The sequence below is a fragment of the Sylvia atricapilla genome, chromosome 25, assembly GCF_009819655.1.
Source record: "Sylvia atricapilla isolate bSylAtr1 chromosome 25, bSylAtr1.pri, whole genome shotgun sequence".
Lineage (NCBI taxonomy): Eukaryota > Metazoa > Chordata > Aves > Passeriformes > Sylviidae > Sylvia > Sylvia atricapilla.
In genome coordinates, this window is record NC_089164.1 from 5,106,708 (window position 1) to 5,119,634 (window position 12,927).

The 12,927-nt window shown below is 55.9% G+C and overlaps 1 protein-coding gene across 1 annotated transcript in view; it reads left to right on the top strand.

The window, feature by feature from the left end:
- CACNA1S (calcium voltage-gated channel subunit alpha1 S) overlaps positions 1-12,927 on the top strand; it is a 50,032-nt gene that overhangs the window by 23,227 nt on the left and 13,878 nt on the right. Inside the window, exons 12-28 of the mRNA XM_066335831.1 lie at positions 429-636; positions 932-1,052; positions 2,005-2,119; positions 2,246-2,339; positions 3,067-3,136; positions 3,367-3,499; positions 3,786-3,915; positions 4,630-4,689; positions 5,301-5,407; positions 5,807-5,894; positions 6,119-6,226; positions 7,041-7,093; positions 7,358-7,504; positions 7,812-8,013; positions 9,394-9,552; positions 9,860-9,970; positions 10,438-10,521. Of these exons, the coding sequence (XP_066191928.1) occupies positions 429-636; positions 932-1,052; positions 2,005-2,119; positions 2,246-2,339; positions 3,067-3,136; positions 3,367-3,499; positions 3,786-3,915; positions 4,630-4,689; positions 5,301-5,407; positions 5,807-5,894; positions 6,119-6,226; positions 7,041-7,093; positions 7,358-7,504; positions 7,812-8,013; positions 9,394-9,552; positions 9,860-9,970; positions 10,438-10,521 (1,990 nt within the window). The remainder of the gene's footprint in view (positions 1-428; positions 637-931; positions 1,053-2,004; positions 2,120-2,245; positions 2,340-3,066; positions 3,137-3,366; positions 3,500-3,785; positions 3,916-4,629; positions 4,690-5,300; positions 5,408-5,806; positions 5,895-6,118; positions 6,227-7,040; positions 7,094-7,357; positions 7,505-7,811; positions 8,014-9,393; positions 9,553-9,859; positions 9,971-10,437; positions 10,522-12,927) is intronic.

A 12,927-nucleotide genomic window follows, 5' to 3' on the forward strand; every position in this document is an offset into this window, starting at 1 on the left:
GACCAAGCTTGGGGTTTGTCTCCAGGGCATGGTTTGACTGAGAGTGGAAAGTGGGGCAGAACTGAGGTCCCACTCTGGCTCTGGGTTCTAGGATGTCGTGAATGGGGCTGCTGTGGGCCAGGACTCCTGGCTCTTCTTTGTGGGCCCAACTCACTGTGTGCTCACCCCTCTTCCCCATCCTGCTTGCTGGTGCTCTGTGCAGGCAGCAGTGTTGTCTTGCTGTTCACTCCATGTCTGCAGCTTCTTTTCTTCCTCCTGGAGCCTGCCTGGAGCAGTCCCAGAGGCCAACCTGGGTCCAGAGTCCCTCTTTTTGGGCTGCTGGCACATCATCTTGGTCTGTTTGGCCAGGTTCCCTGTGCCTGCCTGGTCCTGCCCACAGCCTTCCCCACTCTCTCACCTCCCGCTGCCTCTGTCTCTCCTCTTCCCAGGTACTGGACATCTTTGAGCAACCTGGTGGCCTCTCTGCTCAACTCAGTCCGCTCCATTGCCTCTCTGCTCCTCCTCCTCTTCCTCTTCATCATAGTTTTTGCCCTGCTGGGCATGCAGCTCTTTGGGGGCAAGTTTGATTTCGAGGACATGGAAGTGCGGCGCAGCACGTTTGACAACTTTCCCCAGGCCCTCATCAGTGTCTTCCAGGTCTGGGGCTGTGGGAAGGGCAGAGGGGGACTGGAGGGCGGGGGCTGGGGGTCTCACCTGGGCTGGGGGTCTCCAGGCAGCAGGTAGGTATCAAGAGGATGTGGGTTTGTGAGGGTGGTGTGGCTTTGAGACAGGAATAGGGAAATGCAACTGGAGTCAGGAGCTCAGGTTCAGGACTGAGCAGAAAGGAGGATTTGACCATGGGGTTGGAGCCAGAAGATCTGGATCAGTCTGTGGGGTTCTGTCATGCTCTGCTGTGGATGCTCGTAAATGTTTTTTCCTGCTCTGCTCCCAGATCCTGACCGGAGAGGACTGGAATTCAATCATGTATGATGGGATCATGGCCTACGGGGGCCCATCCTTTCCTGGCATGCTGGTCTGCATCTACTTCATCATCCTCTTTGTTTGTGGGAACTGTATCCTCTGCCTGCAAAGCCAGGCCCTGCACCCAGCCCCATAGGACTGGGGAGGGGGAAGCAGGGGCTTCCCTCAGTGTTTCAGTGGTTGCCTTAAGCTTTTTGGTTCTGAAGAGCAGAACAGGCTTCAGCGCTTGCACTGGTGGTGGCTGAAGGCTGGGGACTGGAGGAAGGCACATCTGGAGCAGATCTGGATGTCTGGCAGGCAGAGATTCAGCCAGAGAGGGCAGGCAGCTCAGAGCTCACAAGGGATGGATGCTGGTTAGGGATCAGCAGCCAGGGTTGTTATCACAAGGGCTAAGCTCCAGGAAGGTTTCTAAGGGCACCCTGGAGACCATGGATGGCTCTGGCCGCATCCTCCAGAGAAGAACCAAGTCCATGTCCTGTAGCAGTGTGCTTTTTAGATGATGGAGCTGCTATCTATATCCCAACAGGCATCTCCTGTGGAAAAGCCACTTGGGGAAGATTCAGGAGAAGCAGCTAAGCTCACACATCCACACATGCCACGGCTAAGAGCAGCAAGGAGAGGCAAGAAGGGCCTTTGTATGATCAGCTCCAGTGAGGTTTATTTCCTGCACCAAAGGGAGATCAGGGACAAAGACCAGGCCATTTGCTGTGCACAGGCCTAAATAGGGGTCGGGGAGCAATGGTCTGAGGGCATGGGGGCAATACAAGGGGCAAGGCAAAGGTCAGTGACCTGTAGGGAAAGTGGGGTCAGCCACCAGAGATACCACAGCCAATGGGGAAGTGGAGAAAGGAGAAACCACGAGACCCAGGGGTGTGGGGAGAGGAAAGACTGGGGCAGAGCGCCCTGTGCACAGCACCATGGGGAAGAACTTACTTTCAGCCTAGACAGGGAAGACTCTATGGTCCATCCTTCCAAGGCAGGACCCTGGGAACTCCCCCAAGAGGACTGAGGCATTTCACAATGTCCTTAGCACTGTTCTTGCAGACATCCTCCTGAATGTTTTCCTGGCCATCGCGGTCGATAACCTGGCTGAGGCCGAGAGCCTGACCTTAGCCCAGAAGGCCAAAGCAGAGGAGCGCAAACGGCGGAAGATGTCCAGGTGAGTGCTGCCAGCCCTGCCCACGGGAGCTTCCAAACGAGGTGTTTGGGTGTGAGGGGACACCAAGACCTTTCCCATGGCCCCTGCCCAGACTTCAGCTCCTGCTCTGCCCTCCTCTCTGCTTAGAGGTTACCCAGAGAAGTCGGAAGAGGAGAAACAGATGCTGGCAAAGAAACTGGAGCAGAAAGCAAAGGGAGAAGGGATTCCCACAACAGCCAAGGTCAGTTCTGGTGGAGGTGAGCCTTGGAGAGCTCCTGGGGGGCTCTGGCTCCTCCTCCCACCAGCTGAGATAGACAAAGTCTTGGAGCCAGCCTGAGTCTGGCCTCTTGACCAGAATCACTCCTCACTGTAGCATCCACTGGTGATGGGTGCTCTCAGTGATGGAGGCTCTCTCGGGCCAGGCAGGACACGTTGCCTTGGTTAAACAGCTCCATTGCTGGGGATCCTTTTTCTCCAATTCATTTCCTTGGCCACAGCCAGTTGTCAGGGCTGAGATGGTCTGGTGCACATCAGTGTGGAGTGGAGCAAAGCAAGTCAGCAGCATCCCAGATCTCCCTTATGTCCACACCAGAATCCCCCATATGCAAACTCCAGCTGTGCTGAATGTGCTGAGCTGCCTCTGAGAAGCATCTGGCCAGCAGCTGCTTTCCTATCCACTTTCCAGAGATGCCTTTAGAAACTCACCCAGGAGTTGCTCCCTGTCTTATTCCCTCCCTTGGCATATTTGCATGGCTCCAGGCTCTTGTCCAGCACACATTCCTATTTCCCATCCTCTTTGCTTCGATTGCAGCATCCCCTCACCAGGTTCCAACCTGGGCCAGCTCTCCATGTGCTTGGTGCTCTCTGGGCCAAATGCAGAGATGCTGCTTGTCCCACGTGGCTTCTAAGATGAGAGGGTCTGGTGCATGCAGCTGCACATCCTCCTCTCTGTCTCTCCCTTGTTTCAGTTGAAAGTGGACGAATTTGAATCCAATGTCAATGAGATCAAAGACCCCTACCCTTCTGCAGACTTCCCAGGTAAGACTTGTCCCTGGCAGCAGCAGGAAGGCTGAGGAGGCACTGCAGAGGGATGGCGTGTGAGGAGCAAAGGATGCAGTGAACTTTCACCAGCCTTGGGGCACTGAGATCCTTCTGGCTTGCATGCCAAATCAGAACCATGGGATCAGAAGATGGGAAGATTGTCCATAATGGTCATATTCCCTCTCTGGATGATTCTTTTCTTTTCCCTTCTCATGGTCTCCCTACAGGTGATGATGAAGAAGATGAGCCTGAAATCCCCCTGAGTCCTCGGCCACGTCCCCTTGCAGAGCTACAGCTGAAGGAGAAGGCTGTGCCCATGCCTGAAGCCAGCTCATTCTTCATCTTCAGCCCAACCAACAAGTAGGCACTGCCCCTTCTCCGTGCTCTGTAGGGCCAGGCATGGCCCAGGTGTCCCTGGCACCAGCTGTTCACAGCAGGGTCCTGTTTGTGCATGACAGCCAGTTCTGAAGGGAGCCAGCTCATGGGGAAAAGCCTTCTGTGTGGAAGGACTGGTGCAGACATCCTTCCATGCCTAGGGCCTTCCTGTCCTCAGGGCTTAGCCATAACCCTCTGCCAGGCTGCCATGACCCTGTCTGCTGCCCCTCTGGCCCCTTGCAGCTTCCCATGGCATTTCTGTCCCTGGCAGGTTTCGGGTCCTGTGCCACAGAACTGTTAATGCCACCTGGTTCACCAACTTCATCCTGCTCTTCATCCTGCTGAGCAGCATTTCCCTGGCAGCTGAGGATCCCATCCGGGCCGAGTCCTTCCGCAACAAGGTGCCCGCAGAGATGGAGAGGTTTGGGATGGGTGGGGGAGACCTCATGGAGACTCCCAGCAGGGATTTACTTGCCAGATACTTTTCCTAGGCTGGGATTCCATCCCTGCCTCTGGGAGAGCAGTGCACTCTGGCAGGAGAGGCTGGATGTCTTTTCCATTCAAGGTGCAGCCGGAACAAGGTTTTACTGCTCCCATGTCTCAGTTTACTTCTGGGTGAAAAGATCTACCTGGCAGGGTGTGCAGGATTATTTTGGTTTGAAACTGTGGTGGCTTATTGGGGAAAGAGACATCCTGTGAGGCAGCAAACTGGACCTCTGGCATGTGCAGTGCCCTCGAACGCTGCTGGCATGCAGCCATGGGAGCAACAGCTCCTGTCCTTCAAGGTACCCATGGATCTGGCAGGGACTGGGGGAATCTCACATGAGACAGCTTCCAGGGCACTTGGAGTTTTTGGGGATCAGATACTTTCAGGTGAATCAGGTGGACTCACCTGGAAAGGGAGAGCTTTGTCCAGCTGCAGGTTGGATCATGCACTGGAGAAAATCAGCAAAGCTGGGGAAAGTTCAGGAGTTTCCTCGATACTGAGTTTAGAGACTCTCTTGAGCTAGATGGCCTTCCCAGTCCACAGAGGGGACAACTCCAGGATGTTTGAACGTGCTGAAGCTTTTCCATGTCACCCAAGTCTCATCCAGTACTGGTGTCTCTGTCCCCAGATTCTTGGATACTTTGACATCGGTTTCACCTCTGTCTTCACAGTTGAAATCGTCTTGAAGGTGAGTCCATGGTCCTGCCAAGAGCATGGCCTAGCACATAGGTCTGGACTGTTGTGGCCATGGACCTCACACTCTTGAGGCATTCATGCTCCTGAAGGTCTCCTCCTGAAGTGAGGAGAAGCTCCCAGCTGATGCTCCTGGGAAGTTCATTCATGCACTGTGGGTGGTGTGTGACCTGTCCCAGGGGCCATGTGTCCTCTCCAGTGAGGTCAGGCAGCTAAGTCAGCTGTGCTGTGACACGGGGACACATCAGCTATGGCTCCAGCATTTTTTTCTGACATGCTATTAAGGAAAAGATAGAAAGAGAAAGCAGTCACAATCTGGGGACAAAAGTCACAATCCAAGCTGCTGCCACATGTTGTTCCACTCCATGAGTCTTTACTAGTCTCCTCTTTAATTTGCTGACTGACTGGGAGAGTTTTGTCTCCAGCCAGTGCTGCATAGAGGATTTCCACCTGAAACCAGCTTCCTGCCTGGCTGCAGAGGGCTGAGCAGGACAGGGTCCACAGGCCACGGAGCTGTGAGAAGTCCCTTGTGCCTTGTCTACCCCTCCCCCTGTGCAGGAACCTGAGCCCTGCCCAGCCTTTTTCCTAACTCCTTCTGCTCCCCAGATGACAACCTACGGTGCTTTCCTGCACAAAGGCTCCTTCTGCAGGAACTCCTTCAATATCCTTGACTTACTGGTGGTTGCTGTGTCCCTCATCTCCATGGGATTTGAGTAAGCAGCTCCATGTGCCACAGAGTGGGCACTAGGCTGGGGATGGTGGGGCAGCTGGGGATGGTGGGTGGGGAAGGAGAAGCCAGTGGCTGCCCATGTATCTGTTATGTCATGTTTAGGGGACATGGACAACTGGGAGGCAGGCTAGTCAAGGAGGTCAAAGGGCACTCCTTGAGTGTCAAACATCTGTGGGTAGAAACTCAGTTTGGATCTGCTTTCTCCAGCTTCCAGTGTCACTTGGCCTTATGTGGGGTGCTGGCCGGTGACATCTGCATGTCTCAGCCATCCCTTGTCCCTCCCTGCTGGCCCCAGCCTGCCCTCCTTGGCTGCATGGTGGGGTTGTGCTAGCCTAGCCTGGGCAGGGAAGTGGCCCCACCTCAGCTGTGCCTTTCTCCCCAGGTCCAGCACCATCTCTGTGGTGAAGATCCTGCGGGTGCTGAGGGTGCTGAGGCCTCTGCGAGCCATTAACAGGGCGAAGGGGCTGAAGGTAAGTGAGAGGCTGGCACCAGGGCACCTCCTCCCACGGCAGTCCCACCAGGAAGCTGTGTGGCAGGCATTGAGCCATATTCCCAATTCCCACTTCCCATCTGTGGGAGGGGTCTGCCCAATCCCTCTGCTCTCAGCAGGCTCCCACTCTTCCTGGAGTGTGGGACACAGAGCAGGGGCTTGCCCCAGCTGTGGTCACATATGCACTGTCCTTCACCTCTGCAGCACGTGGTCCAGTGTGTGTTTGTGGCCATCAAGACCATTGGGAACATTGTGGTTGTTACGACCTTGCTGCAGTTCATGTTTGCCTGCATTGGAGTGCAGCTCTTCAAGGTGAGCGGGGTCCCAGGAGGGCAGGAGGGATCTTCTGCTCGAGCCCATCCTGGCCAGGCTCTCCTGGACATCACTTTGGGGATGGTGCCTGCCAATGCTGGGATCAGGCTGTGCTCTCTGTGCTCTGTGAGAGGACCCACAGAGGATCCTGCAGTGAGAGGAGGGCAGGAGGCACCTGTAAAGGAGCTGACTGCCTCCCCTCCCTTCATGCCTCAGTTTCCTCTGTCTGTGGCAGCAGGTAGTTCTGACTGATTTCCTGTGTTTGACTGGGAGGGGTTTCCTTTCTCACAGCACCGCTCCTGCTCGCTGGGCCTTGGCTGCTCCAAGGCAGAGCTGGCCCTGGCTGAGCTCACTTTTGTTCTAATTACTGAGCTTAAATTCCAAGCTGATGTGGGAAGAGCTTTCAGGACACCCAGCAGACTGAACAGACCTGACTAAAAAAAAGCTAAGCATACCTTAAGCTAAGCATGCCTTAGGTTTTAGTTAATTCCCTGGTTACCGCTTTCTTCCCTGTTTTCTAAATAGTTGACTCCCAGAGAGGGTGAGCTAGGTAGCCTCAGCTCAGGGCCGTGGAAGGTTTGTTCCCATCACCAGGCAGTGTTTCTTGATCTCAGGGATTGACCCAAGGTCTGCCATGACTCGGGAAGCGCCTTGTGAACTGGGTTGTGTTGGCAGGCGCAGTGGGGAGGCCAGTGGTGGTGGGAGCCAGGGCCAGAGTCTGCATGGAGGTGGTGAGATGGGGTCTGAGGGCTGAGAAAAAGTCAAAATTCCCCAGGGCAATGCCATGGCCACTTCTGGTCTCTGTTGAATGCAGGGCAAGTTCTACAGGTGCACAGACCCATCCAAGCTGACAGAGAAGGAGTGCAGGTAAGAGCTCTCTGCAACTCCCAGGAGGGCAGTGGCCAGGGATGGGAGCTGGGGGGGATGAGGTGGGGAGTATTTGTGGTCCTGTGTGGGAACATTGCATCCAGAAAGTGGTTCTGGAGTGTCGTCCTGTTCTCCCTCTCCCTGGGGTCAAATCAGGAGAAGCACAGGGCTGTCCTCCCCTCCCAGGGGCCAAGGAGGCCAGGCCAGTGCTGCAGCCTGGGCTGAGGGGCCCTGGCAGTGAGCTCTGTGTCCCCTCTGCCGCAGGGGTCAGTTCATCAACTACGTGGACGCAGACCCCACGCAGATTGAGGTCCAGGAGAGGGTCTGGCTGCACAGTGACTTCCACTTCAACAACGTCTTCTCAGCCATGATGTCGCTTTTCACGGTCTCCACCTTTGAGGGCTGGCCACAGTGAGTCTGTGCTGAGCAAAGTCTGTGCTGGGAGCAGGGCACTGCCATGGGCCTTGGCCAGGGTAAAGAAAGAAGAGCAATCTGTGTCGAGAAGCAGGACCAGTCACCCTGGCAGTGGCTGTGGAGTTGGCAAGGTTACCCAAGCAGTTACACCATTGCTGGATGTCCCCAAAGCTCTCTGTAGAGAGGAGACATCTCGAGCTCTCTGTAGGAGACATCCCCAAAGCTCTCTGTAGCTCTCTTCAAGAGGAGACACGGTCTTCCCCACCCAATTAGGATTTCTGTTGCCTCAATTTCCCTCCTGTAGGCTGCTGTACATGGCCATTGACACCAATGCTGAGGATGCAGGCCCTATCTACAATTACCGGGTGGAGATTGCAATGTTCTTCATCATCTACATCATCCTCATTGCCTTCTTCATGATGAACATCTTTGTGGGCTTTGTCATCGTCACCTTCCAGGAGCAAGGGGAGAATGAGTACAAGAACTGTGAGCTGGACAAGAATCAGGTAATGGGACTGCTGGAACAGGACAAGGAGGACCAGCCTGGATCTGGCACTGCTGAGGCTGGCTGGATTGGGTCAGCCCTCCTTTGTGGTGACACTGCTGACACAGATGAGATGAACCTGCCCCAGGTCTGTTTGCTGCTGGGGCAGGGCCAGCTGGAGCCATGCCTAGCACAAAACAAGCCTGAGGGAAGGGCAGAGAGGACCAGAAACATGGAGTGGGCCTCCCTGGAAAGGTAGAGTGCCCAGAGTGAGGAGCAGAGGGTTGTGCCCAGTTCTGGGCTCCACAGAACAAAAGCAACCTGGATGTACTGAAGTGAATCCAGCAAAGGGCCACTGAGGTGATGTAGGGTCTGGAGCTTCTAAGGAGTGTCTGGGAGTCAAGTCTGATGCTGAGAAGTAAGGGCTCATAGGAATCTGACCTGGGAGTATAAACACCTATGGGAAGGCACAGAGGAGACTGAGCCAGGCTCTTTTCAGTTGTGCCCAGTGACAGGAAAAATGCATGGACACAAACTGAAGAAAACAAGAAATTCCATTTAAACATTAAAAAAGCCCTTTTTTTATAGTGATGGTGGTCAAGCATCACCACCTTCCTCTCCTGTGAGAGCCCTCTGTCCTCTGCACAGTCCTGCCCATCAGGTTGCCCATCAGGCCGTGAAGCCTCTGTCTTTGGAGCTATTCAAAAGCCAACTGTCCTGGGCAGCATGCTCCAGCTGGCCCTGCTTTGGGCAGGAAACTGTGACTAGACCATCTCCAGAGGTACTTTCTGCTGCCAGCCATTCTGTGATACTGTCATGTTGCTGTTCTGGCTGGGGACAGCAAGGCTGGAAGAGGCAGAGGCATTGCAGAGGATGTGGGACATGCTGAGGAGGACATTGGACAGGGGCAGCTGCTGGCCCCGGAGTGCTGTCATGCTCCTGCACTGAGGTAGCATGGGCAGCTTGAGCTGGGGCTGTCAGGGTGATGTGAACCACACAGAAACCCAGCAGAGATGGCCCTGGGCTGCTGGGCAGGGACAGGCCTGTGCAGCCATCTCAGTGCCCCCTTCACCCCTGCTCCATGTGGTGTCTTCAGGGTGCTCTGAGCTGGTCCTGAGAGACCCTGGGGAAATGCTGGGACAAGCAGGCTCTGGGCTGGAGGGGTCAGGCCAAGAGAGACATGGCCATCTTTAGAGGTAAAAGATGGGTTTGAAAGCTTGTCCCATGTGGGTGCTCTGGGACGTTTTTGCGGGAAGCACAGTGGTTTCCTGACCCACTGCTGTACCAGGCCCGTGTGGCTGGGGCATGCTCCAGACTGGGTGTGTGGGGCTGTGCAGTGTTGCTGGTGGCGCTGAGTGTGTGCCCTGCAGTGGGATCTCACCTTTCCTCCCTCCCTCCCCAGCGGCAGTGTGTGCAGTACGCGCTGAAGGCTCGGCCTCTGCGCCGCTACATCCCCAAGAACCCCTACCAATACCAGATCTGGTACGTGGTCACCTCCTCCTACTTCGAGTACCTCATGTTCTTCCTGATCCTGCTGAACACCATCTGCCTGGGCATGCAGGTAAGGGCACAGGAGTGCTGGAGGGTGTCTGTGGGAGGGCACAGGCTGGCTCAGCCCTGTGAGCCCCGAGAGAGCCTCTGGATAGGAGCTGTTTGCTTATGGTATGTTGGGGCAAATGGGACTTTTGCCTCATCCCCAAAATAGGATGTGGGGAGCCCAGAGAAAGGGCTGCAGGGGGGAAATTTCCTTTTTTGCTGAGCCACAGGCCTGGCTGTGGGAGGGGGCTCTGCATCCAGCACACACCTCTGAGCTCACAATGGACCCTGGATCTGCCATCAGCTAATGGCTCCTTCTGCCTTGTCCTCAGCATTACAACCAGTCTGCAGAAATGAACCACATCTCAGACATCCTCAACGTGGCCTTCACCATCCTCTTCACCCTGGAGATGGTCCTCAAGCTCATGGCCTTTAAAGTCAAGGTGAGAGAAGGGCATAATTAGCATGGAAAGCAGGCCAGGCCAGGGGGTCCATTTATCCTGTATTTGGCATGTCTTGAATACAACCACCCCTTGCCCTGCAGTTCCAGAGAACTTCTCCTTGCAAGACCCTAAGAGAACTCCTTGTGCAGGACCTTGGAGTTTCTGGAGGCACATGTCAGGACTACCCTTGCTAGCCAAATCCCACCCAGTGCAGTTGGCCATTATTCCCAGCTTCAGTGTCATACCCAGAGTGGGGTCAGCTCCAGCCTCCCCGATCCACCCTCCTCATTTCACTGCATTGCAAGATGGGATAACCAAATAACCAAGCAGAGAGTGCAGAGAATCCCTTCTTCTAGGGGTCAGAGTCACTGAAGAACCTTCTGGTACCCCCTCATCTGGGCTCCAGCCTGTCTCCTCTTTGACTTACACCCTTCCATGTTGACCCTTCTTTGGCTCCTCCCTGACAGGGCTATTTCGGAGACCCCTGGAATGTCTTTGACTTCCTGATAGTGATTGGCAGCATCATTGATGTCATCCTCAGCGAGATTGACGTAAGTGTCCGGGGGCTGGGGCACTGTCCCCACCCAAGGCCGCCCTGGGGCCAGGCAGGAGTGCTGTGATGGTGTCCAGCGCTGCAGGGGGGTGGTGTCCTCTCCCCACTCCCTGCTCTGCTTGGTCCTGAGGAGGGACGAGCCAGGAGCAGTCCGTGGCATGGAGAACACAGCTGTGGACCTTTCAGCGTTAGAGCACAATTTAAACATCCCCAAGTGCCGAGAGTGTCACCTTGTCCCCTCCTCTCTGGTCTCCTGAATCTGAAGGCATGGGAATCCTGTGGAAAACAGTCACTGTGGACTAGCTCATAGCAGGCTGTGTGCCAGCCCCTGCCCACTCCCCTGTGCATGCCAGGACAGGCATCCACACAGCCAGCCTCAGATCAGTGCAGGTGGGGGTCAAAGGGTTCCCACAGCTCCCTGTCCCCACAGGACTCTGCTGGCCCAGGGGAACAATCAACACCTCAGATTTCAAGACATTTGCTTTGTGTGTGTCCCTTTACACAGCAGCCTGTACACACCCTGGTGGTGTGTGTGTGCCTGTGTGAGCTCCAGACACCACTGCAGGAGCTCTGCACTGTGTAAGCTGTGGGGCTGGTGCCTCAGGCAGTGCCTGTTTGTTGAGTGCTCTGCTGGGAGCAGTTTCCCAGCAGTGCTTTCACAGCCAGACTGTGCTTTCACAGCCAGACTGCCTTCCCCAGCAATGGGACACCCACACCTGTGTCTGGCCCTGAAAATGTCCCCCTGCTGTGGGAGGTCTGGGCTTGTTCAGCAGACCCGATGGTGGCTCCAGAAGCAGCTGTGGGATGGGGGAGATGGTAGATTAATCCTCTCCAGTGACTTGGCAGTGTCTCCTCAAAGGGCAGGACTTGCCTGCTCCTGGCACTGCTGCTGCCTCTGCCACCGCTGCACAGGGTCACCTTCAGGTGCTCTCTGTGCAGGAAGGTGAGGTTTTCAGAGACCCTTGAGAGCAGTCATCTTCTTCTCTGTAGGTTATTCCAGGCCTCACAGAGCTGGGATGAGCAAAACCCATCCATCTTCCTCTCCTTTGAGAGCCCTCTGTCCCCCTCTGCACAGTCCTGACCATCATGACAGCCATCCTCTGGCCTCTGGGCTTCTCAGCCTTCATGAACTCCCAGATTTCCTGCTGGTGCCAACAGCTTTTATCTGTCAGCAGCTCCTCCTCCTCCTTTGCCCACCAGCTCTCTGTGACTTGGTTTCCCACTCCCTGTTGGGTACCTTCCCCAGCCTGCTGGCACTCAGAACTGAAGTTCAAGGTGTGCTCAAGGCCCTGGGCAGTGGTTTTCAGTCCCTCTGGAGCAGGAGACCACTTGGCACACACACCAAAATCCTGCTGTCCTTGCTGAGGGTCTATGGGGATGCCCAGGACACATCACAGGCACCAGGAGGAGTCCCCTGTCCCCTGACTGGGCTGGCAGGGACTGACCCAGGTACTGTGCTCTGTGTGCTGCAGTGCTGGTGACAGCAGCAGGAATGTGCAGAAGGCCAGGCAGAATCTGGGGAATGTTCTATGTGGCCTGAGCTTCCTAGGTCCTTTCCCCCATGTCTGTGTGCAGGAGCACTTAGAGCACTGGGTGTTTTCCCCCACCTCCCAAGATCTTCAGGGACCTCTGTCACAGCCATCCCTGCTCTGGCAGTGTCCACCTCTGTCCCCTCAGGGCTGACTTACCTTTCCCAACGTGCTGTCTTTTCCATCCAGCCCACATCTGTCCCAGCATTGCCAGGTGTTTCCCAGCCATCTGGAGATGTGCAGGGCGTTGGGCTTAGGGTTAGGAGGCAGGAGAGAGGAAAGAGGGTGGGGGTGACCTCACCTTCCCCTCTGATAAGTCTCCTTCCTGCAAAGAGGTGGGTCTGTCAGCCCTGGTCACCCATTGCACCCATCACAGCTCCCCTGGGGGCTGCAGGTGATACCCTGCACCAGCCCAGCCATTCCTGGTGGCCCCCAGGCACATTCCCTCTCCCTCTCCTCACCCAGATGCTCATGGCTCTCCAGTCCCTGTCTGGGTTCCCCCAGATCCCGGGGGACATTGAGGGGTCTGAGAGAAGCAGGAATGAGGGCTCCACTGGCAGTGCTCCCCAGGCTATAGGGGATGTAGGAGGAATGTAGGAGGCTGGAGTGGTCCTGCTGCTGTGCTGCTGCTGTCAGTGCCCTGGGAGCTCAGCCCCTTGGCAAGACCCAACCCCTGCAACCTCCCAGCCCCCCCAATTGCTGTCTGGGACCCCAGGAAGGAGCCTGGGCTGTGCAGGGGGCACAGGGGCTGGACCCACCAAGAGTCAGGGGTTGATGCTGAGTGCCCCTGCCCCAGAGTGTCCCAGGCTCTCTGCAGGCAGCAGGAGTGTCTCTGGCTGGCTTTGAGGAGCCCCAGGGGGTTTGCCCCCTGCCCA